Source organism: Rattus norvegicus, chromosome 16 (assembly GCF_021556685.1).
Source record: "Rattus norvegicus strain SHRSP/BbbUtx chromosome 16, alternate assembly SHRSP_T2T, whole genome shotgun sequence".
Lineage (NCBI taxonomy): Eukaryota > Metazoa > Chordata > Mammalia > Rodentia > Muridae > Rattus > Rattus norvegicus.
This window is the reverse complement of record NC_141549.1, coordinates 82,678,702-82,697,120: the sequence shown is the minus strand read 5'-3', so window position 1 is coordinate 82,697,120 and position 18,419 is coordinate 82,678,702. Positions and strand designations below refer to the sequence as shown.

General features: G+C 48.2%; 2 protein-coding genes across 6 annotated transcripts in view; one reads left to right on the top strand and one right to left on the bottom strand.

Moving 5' to 3' along the window:
* Erich1 (glutamate-rich 1) overlaps positions 1–18,419 on the bottom strand; it is a gene marked incomplete at its 5' end in the record, with an annotated part of 52,793,804 nt that overhangs the window by 967,243 nt on the left and 51,808,142 nt on the right.
* Myom2 (myomesin 2) overlaps positions 5,550–18,419 on the top strand; it is a 73,130-nt gene continuing 60,260 nt past the window's right edge. Inside the window, exons 1-5 of one of the 6 annotated variants that reach the window (XM_087588531.1) lie at positions 5,550–5,674; positions 12,392–12,509; positions 13,882–14,037; positions 17,517–17,655; positions 17,786–17,943. In XM_087588531.1, coding sequence (XP_087444657.1) covers positions 12,403–12,509; positions 13,882–14,037; positions 17,517–17,655; positions 17,786–17,943 — 560 coding nt within the window. In that variant the 5' untranslated portion in view covers positions 5,550–5,674; positions 12,392–12,402. 6 annotated transcript variants of the gene reach the window in all.

The following is an 18,419-nucleotide window of genomic DNA, read 5'->3' as shown; positions in this document are numbered from 1 at the left end:
GGTGGAATATGCTGGAGCCGGCGGCGGTGGCAGATGATTGCACTCATCATCCGAGGCACACCGTGAGATCTGTTGATGGGTTTCCTAGGATATGTTTTGAGCTACAAAATACGGAAAACCTTTGGGCTCCATTACAGAGACGCCGAGTCATGCCAAACCCTGGGGTGCACGGGTGGGGCGAGTGACCTCAGGCTGTAGAAACCGAGTTTGTCTTGAAATGAAGACAGGACTACCAGGAAAGGATGTGTGTGGTCTGAGCCACTCATCCTCACTGCCCAAGAACCTGGGCCTTCTTATCCCACACACAGTGGTGGTGGAGTATGTTTCTGGGTGTGTTGAGGGTGTGTTAAGAAAGCCCTCACCCAAGATCTGAGGTTGAGCGCGTCATACTGACATTGGTCTCAGAAAAGATACAATCAGATCACCTCGCTAGGAGTACAAAGTAAGGTCAACATTATAAAAAAAGGATAAATTAAGGGAACCCCAGCATTTGCCTTAATAGTTCCTGATAATAGGGGATATAAGAATAAGAGAAATACTGTACACACACACACACACACACACACACACACACACACACACACACACACACACACATATATACACATATATATGAGGGTCTAGACCTTCATTTATTAAACATTTTCTGTGGACTGTGCTTGATTGACTAGGAACTAGGAAAAATAGAGTTCCCCAAGATGGGGTCACATGTCACCAATAGCCACAGGAAACATGTGGCATCCTGTGTCTCTTGAAGGCATCGATTCCCTTTCTCTCACCGAGTCCACATGGATAGCACAGAAACAGAAGACACAAGACATAGAGAGCATCTGGATTCAGACTCTGGATTCGTGCTGTGTAATCAGAATGTGTTCACTGCCGCTCTCAGTCCTAATACTGCATGAAAGGGTGGGGGGTCGATCTCTCTATGGATGATATCTTAGGGTTTGTACTGCTATGAGCAGACACCATGACCAAGGCGACTCTTATAAAGGGAAACATTTAACTGGGGGGCTGGCTTACAGGTTCAGCGGTTTAGACCATTATCATCATGGTGGTAACTATGGCAACATTTAGGCAAACATGGTGCTAGACAAGGAGCTGAGAGTTCTACATCTCGATCCACAGGCAGCAGCAGGAGACTGTGTACCACGCTGCACATAGCTTGAGCATACGGGACCTCAAAATCCACGCTCGCAGTGACACACGTCCTCCAACATGGCCACACTTCCTAATAGTGCCATTCCTCATGGGCCAAGCATTCAAACACACGAGTCTGTGGAGGGCCATTCCTACTCAAACGACCACAGGTGGGCTCTGTGTTGTGGATGAGAATTAGCACCCACGTGCGTGCTGTTACCATAGCTCTTAGCTACTCCACTGGGCACAGGTAGAGGTGAGTCCCTAGGTACTGTACCCTTTCTGAGAAAGCTCTGGGTGCATAGGGGAGCTCTGGTCACAGCAGCTGCTGCTCATGGCCCTGAAGAAAGTTTGCCAGACACTGGAGTCGTTGCAGAAAGAGGAAAACAGAGGCCCGGGGACATTCTCACACTCACGTAGGGAAGGCGACAGAACCCTTGCTCAGCTGACTGGATGCTTTCCCATCATCCTAAGCTGCCTCCCTCTTGAGCTGTCTTGACCCCCACAGGCTTTTCTGGTCATGAACAGCTGTGAGGTTGTTGAATGGAAGTTTTCTACAGCACACTGGACAACTTATTGTCTAAGACATGGTACATGAAAGGATATCGCTTCAGAGTAACTTGGTTTCTGTCAGCTTCTTCTCGAGTTGAGCTCCTGAGTTGAACATTAGTTCTTATTTTAACTTCTTGATTTTTCTCTGGTCCATTACATCCTGGCCGTGACCACAGTTTCGGTCCTTTGCACATGTTATGATTGTATAGCTTGATGTTCTCGAGGGGGCTCCTCTCAGTGGGCTTGGGAGGTGTCTCTGATTCTCTCTTGCCTGCTCTTAAGACCCTTTCTCACTGGCTGCGTCGTCTAGATCTTCATGTGACAGTTTGTGCCTCTTCTTCCTTTAACTTGTTACGCTGCATTCACTAGATGTCCATTGGAGACCTGCTCTTTTCTGGAGGGAAGCAGAGGAGGAGTGGATCTGGAGGAGAGGGGAGGGGAGGCCATGTGTTAACTAACCAAATCCCCAGGACTTACTTTTGTCCACAAACTTAAAAACAACAACAAACAACAAACAAACAAACAAACAAACAGACAAACAAAAACGCCCAGAGTTTTGTAAAATGGAAATATTTGTGATTCTATTCTTTGGATTTCGGTCCCTCTTTTTATGTAATGGGACATTTCTTATAGGCCTTTTAATAAGTTGTGAGTTTGAACATGAAATTACTGGAGGTTTTTGGTAGCACATGATAGAAACTCAGCCCTAAGTTTCCGAAGGGTAGGACTGTGATGGTCTTTCCCTTGGGAACCTGGCAGAGAAGCCAATCTCCCATGTCATGTGCTGCTCTCTACGTCTTGTCTCTGACCATTTGACTTTTTGAGCTACAGTCTGTGGCAGGTCCACTCCATGGGGGGAGGGGGGACACAGCAGAGCCTCAGGAAGAGAATGAAAGACTGAGCTTGGACAAATTCATCCTATGCAGAACAGAAGGGAATTGATCCCCAGGAAAAGACAGGGTTGCTTCCCATCAGAAGCCTCCTTTGTCCCAGGGAGGTTCTTCCCTCAGTGGGATACATCCAGAAAGTGGAGGACTCCTTATGTGGAGTGTTCTAGGAAACAGGCTTCCTGTATCACAGAGTACTGTGTTACATTTACACAAAGTTGATAGGGGTGGAGCTGGGGTCCGCTAGCCTCATGAGATATGACAGGGGAGTTGGCAATGGGAACACAGGTAATTGGCACTTCCCTGGGTAGGAATGGGACATTGTACATTCCATATGCTTTCTGTAGCTATGCCACATGTAAGTGACATAGGCACAGGGCATCATGCCTAAATATACAGGGGGAGGGCAGAGTCAGTCCATCATGTGGAGAAAGAGCATGGCTTTGGGATTTCCTCTGTGGCCTGGACATTCATGTCACCCAATACTTGGGGGAAATTTGCACCCACAAGGGGATGGTGAGGATGCAGGGGATTATGGGAAATGATGAGGTCACCACGGTGGATCCCTGGTAAAAGGATCTTTAAAAGGCAACCTGTGAAGCTCCCTGTCCCTTCCTTCATAGAGGACATAGCCAGAAGGCTTCATCCGTGTATGAGAAAGTTGCTCCTACATGATGTGTAGCCTCCAGGATTGTGGGAAATAAGGTCCTGCTCTTAGTAAGCCCCCAGTCTGTGGTCTTTCAGTGCAGGAGCCTGATTGGATTAGGAAGTCATTGTACACAGATTTAATAAGCCGGATCTTAAGCAGTCCACAAGTGTTCTTACTGTGTAAGAACAAGCACACAGTACCCTGAAATTGAGGAAGGATCCAGAGAGAGATTAGAGAGGTGCAATACTTCTGGGATTCAATGAGAGAAGCCTTGCCCCAGGTGGTATTAAGACCAAGTAGATGCCTTAGCAATTCTGTTAGAAGGAAGGTGTATACATACTGGTTAGGACCCCGTAACTTCACTCTAACTGGGGTGATCCTGGTTTATCTGAAGCTGGTACCAAAGGGTGAAGTGCATTCTTGATGCTAGGACCAGTTGTGAAGCTCTCCTCACCACCCTGCTGGGACTCTGTAGATGGGTTGTTCAAGGTCATTGCAGGGCCACCACACTGTTGTCCCATGGTGCTGACATCTCCAAAATGCCAAGGTTCCTGCTGTAACCAGTTGTTCTCCTGGGCTCTCTTCAGGGACTCCGACCCTGACACTTGGTGCTGACCCTCAACTTCTCTCCACAATCCCTTACATTCTGGAGTTCTTACTGCCACCGAGTCTGACATCTTGACCTCTGACAGCGCCAAAACTCAGCTGCTCTCTCATGACCCCTTCATTCCTTCAACCTAGAACTCTCAATCAAAGTTAGGATGCCAGCATGAGGTACAGCCTCGCTCGCCGTGGACCACAGCTTCGTGTGCTTACCTTGAGGAAACCCTTCCCTTCCTCAATGATGTTGGTCTCTCCTTAACCATAGATGCTTTTTTTCTTTAGCCCCATCTGACTGGGAGCAACTGTTTCAGCAAAGCAAAAGTTTCACTTCAGTGATTCTGGCCTCTTATTAATTATAGTGGGATTCTTCAGCCTCGATGATCAGACAAAAAACACCAGACAAATTGCCCTGGCAGAGCCCTTGCAGTCTGAGCCTCTATTGTCTCCCCCACTCTTACATTTAAGTGCCCAAATAGCTCATTAAGCCCTTAACACTGAATAGCTTTTCTAGCCCTAAGTTCCAAAGTCCTTCCACAATCCTCCTCCAAAAATAGTCAACTGAAACTTTCCCAGCAACATCTCATGAGGTGGTCTGAATATGCGTGGCCCGAGGGAAGTGGCACCATTAGGAGGCGCAGCCTTATTGAAGGAGGTGTAGCCTTGTTAGAGAAAGTGTATCACTATGGATGTGGGGTTTTGAGGTCTCATATGTATGCTTAAGTCTGGCTAGTATGATCTTCTCCTAGTGGCCTTCAGATGAAGATGTAGAACTCTCAGCTCCTCCTGCACCAAGCCTGCCTGGATGCTGCCATGTTCCTGCCTTGATGATAATGGACTGAACCTCTGAACCTGTAAGCCAGCCCCGATTAAATGTTGTCCTTATAAGAGTTGCCTTGGTTATAGTGTCTGTTCACAGCAGTAAAACCCTAACTAAGACACCTTATGACCTGGTACCCATTTCTGTCTTAGCGATGGTTTCTATGGTTGTTTTAAGACACCACAACTGAAGGAAACTTGAAGAGGAAAGGGCTTATTTCAGCTTATAGTTTCACATCACGGTCTGTCATCAAAGGACACCAGGGCAAGAACCTGGAAGCAGGACTGAAGCAGAAACCATGGAAGGGTGCTGCTTACCGGCTTGTTCCCCATGACTTGTTCTGCTTGCTTTCTTCTAGAACCCGGGAGGACCACCTGCCCAGGGTCAGCACCATCTACAAATGGGCTGAACCCTCCCACATCAATCACTAGTTAAGAAAACTCCCCACGAGCTGTCCTGCAGGTCAGATGGAGGCATTTCCTCAGTTGAGAGTCAGTCTTCTCAAAGGACTCTAGCTTGTGTCAGGTTGGTATAAAACTAACCAGACCCGCTGAGGTACTAGGGAAAATAAGACACAATATGAATGTGTAAAAGTCCCTGACTGAGTATCCAAGGACCCTTGGATGAGGGGCAGCAGTGTCCTTTGCCTCAGGCCTTTCTGATACTTATTTGCTTGTTCCTCAAGTTGTCTGGATAAGCAAATGTGGGAGCGTGGGTTTCTTTAAAGGCCTCCGGAGACTTGGCGTCAACTGCCAGCTTCTGGGCGGTTGCTATCGCACACTACCTAACACAGCAATACAGAGCTCGGTAGGGTTGACTGGCTGGAGTCCTCAAGCCTCAGCCGCCGTCCCTCCAGACTCCTCCCCCTTGGCAGTGGGACCATGCCAGGTGCATGTTATTTATATTTGGACACATGCTGTGTGAAAAGATGGACACCTGCCGTTATCCCCGCAGGTCAGATGCAGCACAGTTTGCCGAAGACCATTAAATAAGACTGAACTTGCCCAGCAAGCTGTCCCTGCTCAGGTAGGCAGCTCCTGATAAATCCTTCTACGATAAAGTCACACATTAGATAGAGTAGCATTTAAATCAACACACACACACACACACACACACACACACACACACACACACACACACACACACACTGGAAAATACACAGAACAGCTGTCTTCCCTGTACATAGCCAACAGCACCTTTGGATGTAGGTGCTCTGGCTAACAGCTGATTCAGATGTTCATGGATGCTCATGGAAGGGGGCCGCAGCCTGTGTCAGGGAGCCGTCAGGGACTGAGACAACATGCCTGAGAGTTTGGGTCTGTCTTTCACCTCCCATGCATAGGCAGGAAGGGAAAGAGCAGAGCACCCTGGGACTTGGTACCAACACCATCTACTTCCTAGTTTGACTGGCTCCCTTGCGTCTGGTGCTTCTCTTCTGGAAGTGATTTATGATGCAGGTATGGGTTTGGGAGAGGCAGCCCTGTGCCTAAATATAGCACCTCCTCTGGCCATAAATGGGGGGAAGCACGGAGCTCTGCAGGGAGAAATTAGCTCGGCTGTCCTGGGCCAGTGTCTGGGAAACTCTTCCACAGCACTTTTCGTCTCTGCTGGCTTTTTTCCTTTGGGTGAGTGGTTTTTTTTCTTCTCCTTTTTCATGGCCGTGATCTTTTCGGGAGACCACAGTGCATGCTGTACTTGCTTTCCCATGGGGCCAAGTTCAGAGTGAAGAGTCACCTGTATATATCCCTTCCTGTAGGAGAAACCAAAGGATTTCTATCTTTGTGCCTATCTTTGACCAGACTCTATGCTCATTTCAGGATACCTTCCCTTCCCTTCCCTTCCCTTCCCTTCCCTTCCCTTCCCTTCCCTTCCCTTCCCTTCCCTTCCCTTCCCTTCCCATCCTTCTCCTCCCTACTTTTAAAGGGGTGGTGGTGGTGGTCATGTATATCAGGCTGGTCTTGAACTTGCTATCTAGCCAAGGGTGACCTTGAACTTCTGATTCTCCTACCTTCAACTCCTGAGTGCTGGACTCCTGGAATCACAGGCATGTGTCACCAGGTTTTTATGCTTTGCTGGAGAGCAAGCCCACAAGTCAAGTACTCCACGAACTGTGCTACATTTCTAGGCATGACCCCCAAGAGTTTTCTTTATTTCCCTATGTTCTGGGCCTTATTGTTGTATAATCCGACACCACTTAAGGGTAGGTTGTATCCACTGGTCTCCTGCATTTTTTATTTTTTTCTGTTCCTAGATCAGCTAATTGACAGGACGTCTGAGGTTCTTACAAAGGATCAGAGATGGAGAGAGCAGAGGGCTGACTGGAAAGGGGAGAGGGTGGAGAGACACACTAGGCATTTAGCATAGAGCTTAGCCAGGGCTGGGAGCAGAGCCCAAGCATTTTCAGTGAAAGGACAATTGTTGGTGGGTTGGTGGGTTGGTGGGTTTCCTTTCCTTGTACATCTGCGGTTTGGATCCTCCAGGTCTCTAGCTTGTACTGAGCCATGTACAGAGACCTGCCTACCAGGGGGGAAGGTCTCATGCTGCATTTGAGGGCCAGGCTGGAAGAGTCCAGCTTTCTCTGTCACCTGCCCAACATTCCTTCTTTCCCGAGTGCTACAAAAACAGGAAGCAAAGAGCTCGCGGAACGAAGACACTTAAAGGTGATACTGAATAATCGGTGGGGGCCCAGATAAAAAGCTGTCCTAGGAGCCAAGGACTTAGTCCCTGGGGCTCACGCCAACTCCATGTGCCCTTTAGAGATGCTGTGCCCATGAGCTCACCCACTGACACCCCTGGCTCTACAAAGGCAGAGAGGAGCTAATGTGTGGGGTAAGCTGCAGAATGCTCTGGGAGGATGTTAAATTATATCTGCAGCAAACTTGTATGTGACTCGCATGAGCCAGGGACCTTAACACCAGGGACTGTTACGCGCAGAACGAGGGGAGATTGTCAACTTTGCACAGCTGTTTTAAACCGTCTGCTTAATTTTCTTTTGCGAAATAGGACGGCGCTGTCTGTGGGTTGCTGTAAGAACTACCCGAGTGGAAGCTTCTTGGTTGGGATCATTTCCTGTGTCAAATTCAATATATATTGAAGCGTTTTGGGGGAGCCTGTGAGCCCTCGCAGACAGCTGAGTACTTTGTGGAGACAAAGTTGTATCCCTCCATATCTTATGCTAAGGGTCTCAAGGCAGGGTCCTGCAGAACCCAGCCATGTGTAATGGATTCTCGGTGCCCCTAAGGCTTGATTTGTGCCCAGTTGTTGGCTTTGGTGGTAAGAGGTCCTTTTTGGCAATAAGTCATTTTGAAAAGACTTTGGACAAGTAGGTTGGGGAAAAGTTGAGGAAAAGTCCATTTCGTGGACTCAGGGCTTGTGCCCTGGGGTCTACTCTGTACCAGGTGACCCTCCTCTTCCATGAATTTATTCCATGTTTTTTATGAACTTTGGCACGTTCGGCTGTGTGAATAACTTCTTTACTTGCAAGAGGAGTAATAAATGCTTTCAGCTTGACATATCCTTACAAACCAAAACTGTGTTTAGTGGCACACGCAGGATTGTTCCCACTGTTCCTTGCAGGGAGGGCTTAGAATAAGGTACATCAAAGACACGCAGTCCCAGTGCTGGGGGACAGGCTAGAGTTTCATGATGGTGTCATGATTCCTAAACATGTCAGGAGCCTCTCGGGTGTGGTTCCAGAGCTGGACTGAGGAGGAAAGTGTCTGGGAGTGTTCAGGAGAGCAGCTGGTGTCTTGGCTCTGCTGGAATGCACCAGTAGGTCGGGTGGGGCGTGTTCATCTGAGAGGGCTCAGCATTACTGGTCAGCATGGCCTCTGATGTTAGCTCCGTACAGCCCTGGACCTATGCTGCCAGAGCAAGGGGTATTTAGAGGAATATTTCTGGCATTAGTTCAGTCCCCTGGTTTTATAGCAGCCCGGCTGCGAGCCTTCAGGCCTTGGGGTCTCTGGAACCAAAGCCTCTTTGTCTCCCAAACTCCAGGGGAACCTGATCTTTGAAGAAGAGGTACTCCTCATCTTTCTGGGTATGTGTGGGGGCACTTATAGCATTTCCTAAAGAGGACAGCAGTAGTGTTAGGCTGGGTGAACCCTTTTACTTCTCTGTGCCTGAGCATTTACTGGGCTACAGAACTATACTTCTGGGAGGTTCAATTGATATAACTTGGGTTATGAGCTTGGCCTGGCTCAGGGAGGTTCTGAAGTGTCAGGTCCCAAGGAGTCAGCCATGGCTGCAGAGCACATGCTGGGGTTCCGGTGCTCCCCTTTTCTATATCTCTTTGGGTATGACACTGATAGCAATCTGAAGAGAGAAGTGAAGCTGAGGGTCCTAGGCACATGGGTGCAGCCTGCATTGTCCCCGAGCAATGAGTTCTGAAGTGTTCTTTAAGTCCAGTGGTCTTGGATTCGTCAGTGGGTATCTATTAGTTGTTTCTAAAGGCTGTGGTTTGAAAAACGGGTAGAGTAGAGAGTGCTTGTACCTGGAGAGCATGCGACAAGCCTGACTTTGATATAAGGGAACAAAACATTTGGGAGAAGTGCTGTAAAGGGCTGCTGCCCTTGCCAAAGGCCCCCTGGGTGTCGTATCCACAGTAGGTCAGTGTGTCAGAGTGAGGGGCCCAGGAAACGTGACCACTTGAGGTCAGTGGTTCCTCTCTAATAACTGCAAAGTGTGTGTTCCTCACATATGAAGTGCTTGAAGACTTCCAGGCCCACCCGGCGGCGGCGTGTGAGGGTAGTATCAGAGATATCAGAGCCGTGCGCTGTCTGTGCCTGGGGCATTGAGTGGGACTATCAGAACAGTTAAAGGGAAGACAGTCATGGAGCTGTACTTACATTATGCACAGAAGCATGGGCTTTGCCAAATGTGCATGCCCCTCTTTGGTGTATAGTTAGTTCCACTAGGGATGCAGCATGTGTTTGGAGTCCTTTTTGCAGAGGTATACAAGCAAGTTTGAAGGTTAACATAGCACACACATGTATGGAAGTAACATAGGAAATGATACAATAGCTTATGGTTTCTGATGAAGTGCTCATCAGGAGATGGCTCAAGGAAGAATTCCTAGAGAAGAATCTATGGTGGCTACCTCTGTAGTGCTGGCCCAGTTTTAGCTAACACCCCCTCCCCCATATGCACAGCTCCAGAGACAGCACGTGCAGCCACCGCGCAAGCAGACCTCTTTTGGCAATTGTCTTGCTGAAACACAGCCGAGGCTCTCCCATGTTAAATCGATAGGGCCTTTCAGGTACCCCTTCCTATCTAGGGTTCAGTGTCACAGTTCAGTGTCACAGTGACCTGTGACAGAGACAGCCACGGGTTCTGTTGTTTGTTACTTTCTACCAAGCACAGTGCCAGCTGTTACATAGATTCAGTGTGGAATATCAGGGCCGGAGAGATTAGAAGTAAGCCCCAAGCATCGTAGAGCGGGAGTCAAGTTTGGCCTCAGCTTGGAGCCTGGCACTTGACCTCTGAGTTCTCCTTGAAGGCTGGCTGGGTTGGTTCTGTGTGGCCCTTGGGGCACAATGCCTTGTTACACATTTGTAACCTGTGTATGATGGCACACCCCACACTCTGTGGAATCCATACATGTCCTCCGGGCTAGGAGATGGCTGGATCACAAGTCAATTTTTAAGAAGAAATACCGAAATACACTAGTGTGACAAAGCATAAAAAGCCATAAGATAGGCATCTACTGCCCTTCAGGAGTGGGTAGTGGACTGGGCTAATTGGATAATCTCTACGGTCTTTCTCAGCTCAATAATTCTTCGATCCCACGGTCTCAACAGGAATTGATCATGGGGTAAATCATTCAACACGGTGACTCTTCTAATAGATAGATAGATGGCTTGGGTGATGAGGGCTAGAGTGAGGGCAGTCTCTCCTCTCTGAGTTACCCCTAATTTCCCATCTTGAACTCCCACCCCTGTCATTGCGTCTGAGTGGCGGCCTCAGGGGTTTGCTTCGGGCTTCTCTAAACTGAACAGCCAAGGCTCTGGCTTGCCCAGTTCTTTGTATCTTATCTGGGAAAGTGAATGAGGGTCACAGAGATCTAGGAAAGCTGCCTCTTGGTGACTGCGCAGAAAGGACCAAATGCATGGATTTTATTTCCTTGGGGTGAGTGCAGGCATACACATGAGGTGAACATGTGTAATTCCTGCAATGCTCTAACATCTCTTGATGATTAATCTCTTGGGAGAATTTTACTCAGACTTGCTCACTTTCTCCTATCCCAGGGTTTCATTGCTGTCTTGGTTTGTGCTTTCCCGTCTCTGTTCCAACCTTCCCACCTGAAGCCAAAGGTTCATGATTTCAGATGACCCTTGGAGGCACTAGGGGGCTAGCAATTTTCCAAGACCCCTGGGTTAGCCACCGGAAGTTTCTGGTGTGGTTTCAACCTTCACCGAGTAGCTCTGTAGGGCACACAGTGCTCCCACTGCCATGATTCCGGGCCCTTCCTGTCACCTGACCTCTGTCTGCTACATAGTCACCCCCCCAGAACCCTGGCCACATGTCCTCTGCTGGGGGCCTCTCTGGCTGCCCTCCCTTCTCCTTTGTAGGTCGCTCTATCTCTGTGGCCTTGGGCCCTTGTCAGTTCAAGTATGTGTTTACTGCTCTAATCTGTTTAAATTATTTTTATCCTCTTTGCTCACACAGCTTTCTGCACTGCCATGAACACAGTAGGCATTCTACAAAGACTGCTAAGCTAGAAAGGAAATGAAGCAGAGAGTCACATTTTCCCATTTCTGTGGAAGCTAACGAAAAGAAAAACTGGGTTCCAGAGAAGTCTGTGGGCTTTGTGATTATAGCTGAGGATGAGTTCTGTCTGTGTACTTATCCCCATTTCCCTGCCTTGGGATCAGAATAGCTGCCAGTGTGTGTGTGTGTGTGTGTGTGTGTGTGTGTGTGTGTGTGTGTGTCTGTCCGTCTGTCTGTCTGTCTCTGTGTGTCTGTCTCTTTCTCTTCCTAAGTGTGTATCTGTGTCTGTCTATCTGTCTCTCTGTGTCATCTCTCTCTCCCTTAGTATGAGTCTGTTTGTCTGTCTATCTCTGTATCTCTGTATCTCTCTCTCTTTGTGTCTGTCTCTTTGTCATTTGTCTCTCTTCCTTAGTGTGTGTGTGTATGTGTTTGTCTCTCTTAGTGTGTGTTTGTCTGCCTCTCTCTCTCTCTCTCTCTTTCTCTCTCTCTCTGTGTATGGGCATCTCTCTCCCTTCCTCTGTGAGTATGTATGTGTCTATTTCTGTCTGTGTGTGTTTGTTTGTCTGTCTGTATGTCTGTCTCTCTGTCTCTGTGCTTATCTGTCTGTCTTGTCTCTGTGTGTCTCTCTCTGTCTCTGTCTGTGTCTCTCTCTCTCTGTCTCTCCCTGTCTCTGTGCATGTGGAGGTCAGAGGTCAATGCAGGTGTCTTTCTCAGTGTCCTGCCCCTTCTTTACTACCATAAGACAAGGTCTCTCACTGAACCCAGAGATCACCAATCTGTCTGGACTACCAGGCCGGTGAGCTCCTGGACTCTTCCCTTCTCCACTCTGCCATCTCCAGCCCCAGAGTTACAGGCATGTAGCACTGAGTCTTTTATATGGGCACTGGGAACCTAATTCTGGTCTTCAGGACTGCACAGCAAGCACACCTCTCCCACAGTGCTGTTGTCTCAGCTCCACCTTTCTCCCTTGGAATAATGCAGAATGCGAAAGGCAGAGAGCACAGGACCGACTCCTCAAAATAATTTCTCTCTCAGGAATATCCAAGATGTCCCTGGTTGTAGTGCCTTTCTACCAGAAAAGACACAAGCACTTTGACCAGTCATATCGAAACATCCAAACCAGGTACCTCCTGGACCGATATGCATCGAAAAAGTAAGTTGACAAGTTCTAGCTAGATTCCATGGATTCTGCATGCATGGCTTTGATATTTTATGGCCAGGAACTGTGCTATTCCTTAGATCTGGAGAGGAAATGGTTTGTGGGAAGTCTGAAAGCAGGGAAGAGAGCACCTCTGATGTACACATCTCTTTTGAAGACAAGAGGTTGCTTGGGTTGAATGGCCCGTCTGGGTGGAGTTGTCAAGTGTCCTCTGTGGCCTGTGAGCTAGCTCTGAGCCCCATAATGGAGATGCCCAAGACTAATTAGTACAAGCCCACTGATTTTTATGCTCTTCCTCTGGTGTCTTCCAGCACAGGATTTAAAGACACCCCACATATAGGGCAGTGAGGAGGAAAGCAATGGGAAGAACATTGGTAGGATTCATCCATGACAAGGCATATGGGAATGGTCTGGGTCAGTCACCATTTCCACACCTGAGAGCACAGGCATGAAATCCAAGTGTCCTGTCTGCCAAGGGCTACTAGAATCCAGTCACAGCTTCTGAGGGATGATGTTTCTTCTTAGCCAAACTCCTGAAGGACGAGGTCTCCTCCAGCTTGCAGCTCGTGCCTCCCTGGCCCTGTTTGTGGGCAGCATATCTGCAGTTTCAATGGGCTGATTAGCGAGCGGGCTGTGAGCAGGAAGAGGCCTCTGAGGCTGGCCTTCTCTTGCCGTAGGTGCCTGCCACATGCCACCAGGATCCTATATTTAGAAATGTCTGTGGTTTTCATTTAGTTGCCATCCCTAGTTATAAACAAAGCCAAACATTTGCAGTCCATCTCAACACATGCACACACACACACACACACGCACACACACACACACACACACACACACACACACACACACTCATCACAATCTTGGCTGCAAGCCAGGAAGTGTGGTTCAGAGATAGCTGGCAGAGAAGGGATAGCATCAGCCATAGGGAACCCAGGGGAACTGTTTTTCAGAGGGTATTTGCAGACCAATGGAAGGCACCATATGCAAAAATGTAGGCTTGGGTTTAGGGGTACTCATGCATATTAGTGCATATATATCAGTGTATGTGTGTGTCTGCATGAGTAGAGATGTGTGTGTGTGTGTGTGTGTCCATGGATATGCCTGTTCCTGCTTGTGATTGTGTGATATATATTGGTGTATGTGTGTGCCTCTGTGTGAGGTATGTGTGCATATACAGGAATGCAGGCATGCCCAGGTGCAACTGTATGGACGTAGAGGTACATGCATGCGTACATGTGTGCTTATGCTCTGGGTGCACATGTGTATACTTCAGGGAGGATTTGGGTGCATAGAAAGGAAGCGTTGTGTGTCACCATACATGTTAGTCATTTTCTGGCACATCTAATTATTTTCGCTGTTTGTTCAGGCAAGCGTCCAGTCAATCATCATCCCAGAGGTCTCTTACGGAGAGGTCCTCTTCGAAGAGAGCTTCCAGTCAGAGCTCCGCTGAGGGCATGACCTGTAGGCTCTGTGCAAAGCGGATGAGCGCATCAGAAGAGGAGGAAGTTGAAAATGAAAACAGGTAACTTCTTTGTATCCTCTGTCAGCTGCTGTCCAGGGAACCTGTGTGTGAGAGAACCTGTGTGTGTGTGTGTGTGTGTGTGTGTGTGTGTGTGTGTGTGTGTTGGGGGTGGGGGTGCTAGCTGGGGAGGTTCAGCCAAGAGAAGCCCGGCTTGCCAACAACCAGCACTGAATGCTCTCCCCTCCTTCGTTTACTCTTTACCATTGAAGTCAGTCCCAACACACAAAGAATTTGGATCGAATCTCCATCATTCTACTGGCCGGGGCCGAGATGTTGGTTTGGCTTATCCTCTGCACTTAGATCCCCATTTTTCTCTAAGCTTGAGCATCAGGTGCCTCAGACCTCACACTCCACAGTTGGGTTTCCATCACAGGGCCGCTGTCCCTTGGAGCAAGGTCATCTCCAGAGGAGGTAGCCAGTGTTTAAACAGCTGTCTCTGTGGACACCGAGGGCTGTGAAGGGTCCTATAAATCATCATATCTTAGATTTCAATGGCGTTTGGCTCACGAGGGTGCACTGTCATAGGAAAGAGAAGGACCAGCCAAAAATGTCAGTCCTGAAGTTACAAAATCTATCCAGGTGATGGCGGAACAGCTGTTGGCTGTACTTTGGTCTTTCCAGATTAACACGAGGAGGGCTGGAGGGAGGGCTCCATGGCTAAGACACTTGCTGCTTTTACAGGGGACCTGAGCTTGATTCCTAGGAGGTTCACAACCACCGGGAGCTCCAGTTCCTGGGGACCCTATGCCTCTGGCTTTCTCCTGCGTTGGCACTCATGGACACAATACCCACGATAATTAAAAAGAAGCATAACGAGGATAAAATGAGCAGTCGAATATTTCATAACCATTGTATATCTCTCCAACTGCTCCCTAACATTTCTGAAAAAGAAAAAAAATCTCTTTAAATCAGAAGAACACACAAGAGTCTGGTAAGCACGCTTCACTTGAATGTTGAGTAACGATGGAGTAGCTGGGCCAGTGATGAAGAACTCAAAGGACATTTCTTCTTTTCAGTTGTTTAAAAAGAGTGTTTATTCAACGACAATGATATATTTTAGAATTGTATCATACAGTGAGCTGAAAGCAAGACTCTTAGTGTTTTCAGATCCTGATGGTTTTTTTTTTTTTAAATCCAGAGATAGCAAATTCATGTTTCTAGGAATTCTCAGCAATGTCAAAGTTAAAAGACTATTTCAAGCGTGCATCTCGTAATTCTCACACTACTGTTTGGTTAGTTAAAAATGTGTTTCTAAAGAATAAAATGCACCAAGTTTAACAGTTCTTACAAGGAACTACATCCTACAGGAATATTCAAGCAGTGAAATTGTAATTTAGAATTCACGTCTTGCATTAAGATAACGGCTCATCATGCAAAAGCATGTGGACGCTGCCCACTCAAGGACCTACTAGAAATGTCTTGTACCTAAGGAGTTCCTTCAAAGGATAGGCATGAAGTATGCTACATGTAGGGATTATACATATGAAATTTATTCATCCCTTCTTTAAGAAGCAGCAAATTAGCTTGTAAATGCCTTAGGCATATTGTACCACGCAAACTGTGTAAACGTTATTATAAACTGAGGCTTCTGGTGTTAAAGAATGACCTCTAGACGTAAGCTCTGTGGGCGGGGGGGGGGGTGCAGCTCAGTTCGCATGCACAGCGTTCTGGACACCATCCCTGATCCCACATATACCAGGTCTGGGTGCATGGCTGTAACCTCAGTAACTAAGTAGAGGCAAGAGGATCAGAAGTGTAGGTCATCGTTGGCTACTTAGTGAGTTCAAGGTCAGCCTGGGCTACACGGGGCATCCAAACTATCTGGAGTTTTAAGTGCTCAGTTGCTTTGGAAAGGAATCTTCTGAATGTGTTTATGTTTGGAGACTGGACCTTGGAAATCTGGCTTGTGTCCTTACGGGTCTGAGAGCTATAGTCCAGTGTGACTTTGAGTATCCGACGCAAGCTCCCGGCCCTCAGGTCTCCACTGTAGTGTGAGGAAGTCGACCATCATTAACCCGGATGCTTGGCTTGTTGCTTATGCGCCCAGGGTCAGCTGATGGAAATCCTCATGACACCTGGAGTGTTTGCTGCATTGGGTTCTCTGACTCTTGAGTCTGCTTTTCAGTCATGACGCCTGATCCCATATTGTTTCAGCTCTTAGCCAACCATGGAGGTCAGTCCTCTTGGTGGGTGTAGGTTACAGGCGTGGGGTTGACTAGCCCTGAACTGACCCCACTGGCCTGTTACTCTTATTACTCATGTAGGAATCTTTCCATTGTCAGACCTATTCATTCATTCATTTATTTATAAAAGTGGATGTTTCTCCATTAATTAATTTATTCTTATTTATTCAATTACATCCCAATCACCGCCCCCCATCTTCTCTTCATGCAGTCCCTCTAGCTATATCCCCCTTCTCTTCTCCTCTGAGAGGTGGGGGTCCATTGAGGTTCCACCCAGCAGCTGACTGAAACAGATGCAGAGACCCTCAGCCAACTTGGGGAGTCTTATGGAAGAGTTGGGAGAAGGATTGAGGGCCCTCAAGGAGATAGGAACTCCATAGGAAGACCATCAGAGTCAACTAACCAGGGCTTCCAGAGACTGAACCATCAAACAAAGAGCATACACAGGTTGGGCCCAGCCCCCCCATTCCCACCCCAGGTGTAGCAGATGTGCAGTTTGGTTTTCATGTGGGTCCCCCAACAATTGGAGTGGGGCTGTCCCTAAAGCAGTGGCCTGTCTGCGAACTCAGTTCCTTTAACTGGGCTGCCTTTGTCTGGCCTCAGTGGGAGAGGATGAGCCTAGTGGGAGTCCCACGTCAGATCTTGAGGTCACTTCTTCCTTTGAGAGTAGACTGGGCTAGTCTTCCTAGGAGTGATTCCAGGGTTCAGGGTGATGATGCCACTACATTGCAGGGTATCGGGGAGGATGAATGGTGCCCCACGGAGCACTGACGGGAGCCCAGGATCGTTCATTGTATGATCCCACTCTCACCAGTCCTAAGTGTTAGCACCAGTGCTTACCATTCCTGTAGACACCAGTCCAGTCTTGTATATATTGGTCCTTGGCTTTGACAGAAAGGGATGGCTCTGATCCCCCAGATGTAAGACTGGTGTGTCACTGTGATTCCTCAACCTCTAATGCAAGGATCCTTTCCAGTGCCCCACACGCGCCTGCTCCTGAAGGACTCTAAGGAGCGCCCAAGTATTTCAGTCCTGTCTCTCATGCCAAAGAGAGCAAGGGACATACATTGTGCATATCTGTATTAACAGACCACACTCTGCTGTTCTTTATAACTTTCTGTGTAGGCTGGCACACGCTGAAAAGAAAGAGGCAAGCGTAAGCAGAAAAAGTTGTTTTGCTTTCCCCTGTCATCTTCTTTTATCCCTTCACACTGAGGGATGGGTACACAGAGAAGATCCTTCTAGTCTGTCCGTGCCACTTGTCCTATGACCAACGGAGCTTCTTGGTTCTCTTAGGTACCGGTCTCTAGCGGCTTCTTACGGAGAAGCCAAAAGGCAGCGTTTCCTCAGTGAGCTGGCCCAGCTGGAGGAGAATGTACAATTGGCACGGACACAGGCTCGGAACAAGCTGGACAAGTACTTCCTGGAGCAGACGGTAGGAGGATCTGCAAGCTCTTCGGGGTGTATAGAAGGAGAGTTTGTCTGCATGCAAATGGTCTAGCCCTTCTCCAATAGTGGGCTGCTCCTGCCACACCCTCCCTCACCACCCTCCCTTCTGCCCATAGGTGGCAGACAATCTGGCTTGGGAGAGAAGCTCATTTGAAGACCGGCTGAGCAGGGCCCCTGAGATCCTGGTGAGGTTAAGGTCCCACACCATCTGGGAGCGGATGTCTGTGAGGCTCTGTTTCACTGTACAAGGATTCCCCACTCCTGTGGTGCAATGGTGAGAGACAGCATGGAGGGATGCTTTCCTTCAGGAGCTATGTGCATGGGAGGTGTGCATGCCCTTGAGCCTGTTGTATAGACCCACACAAGTCCATGTTGGGGAAAGCATGCCCAGCATTCAAAATGCCTGTCTAATTAATGCTCTGCCATTCAGATTTTAGGGACATTGACTGCTCTTTCAGAACATCTTGTGGAAGAGTTTTGCTTCCTGCCTAGACATTTATGTCTGTTGCCTTGGCCATCGTCTGTGCACTGGCTTCGCTGCTGACTTCTTGCACAGAGTCCTTGTATCTGCTGTATTTATAGGAGGGCTCGTGCAGGGAAGCTGTAAATCCTCATCTTTAGGCCCTGCAGCCCCTGCTTGTTCCTTGACTATTGAAATCATGGACTGCTGTATAAATTCTGTGCCCTGGCTCTCTCATGGGAGGAGTCTGGCCACCTTGTAGCGCAGCCCATCCATGGCATTAGGAGGCA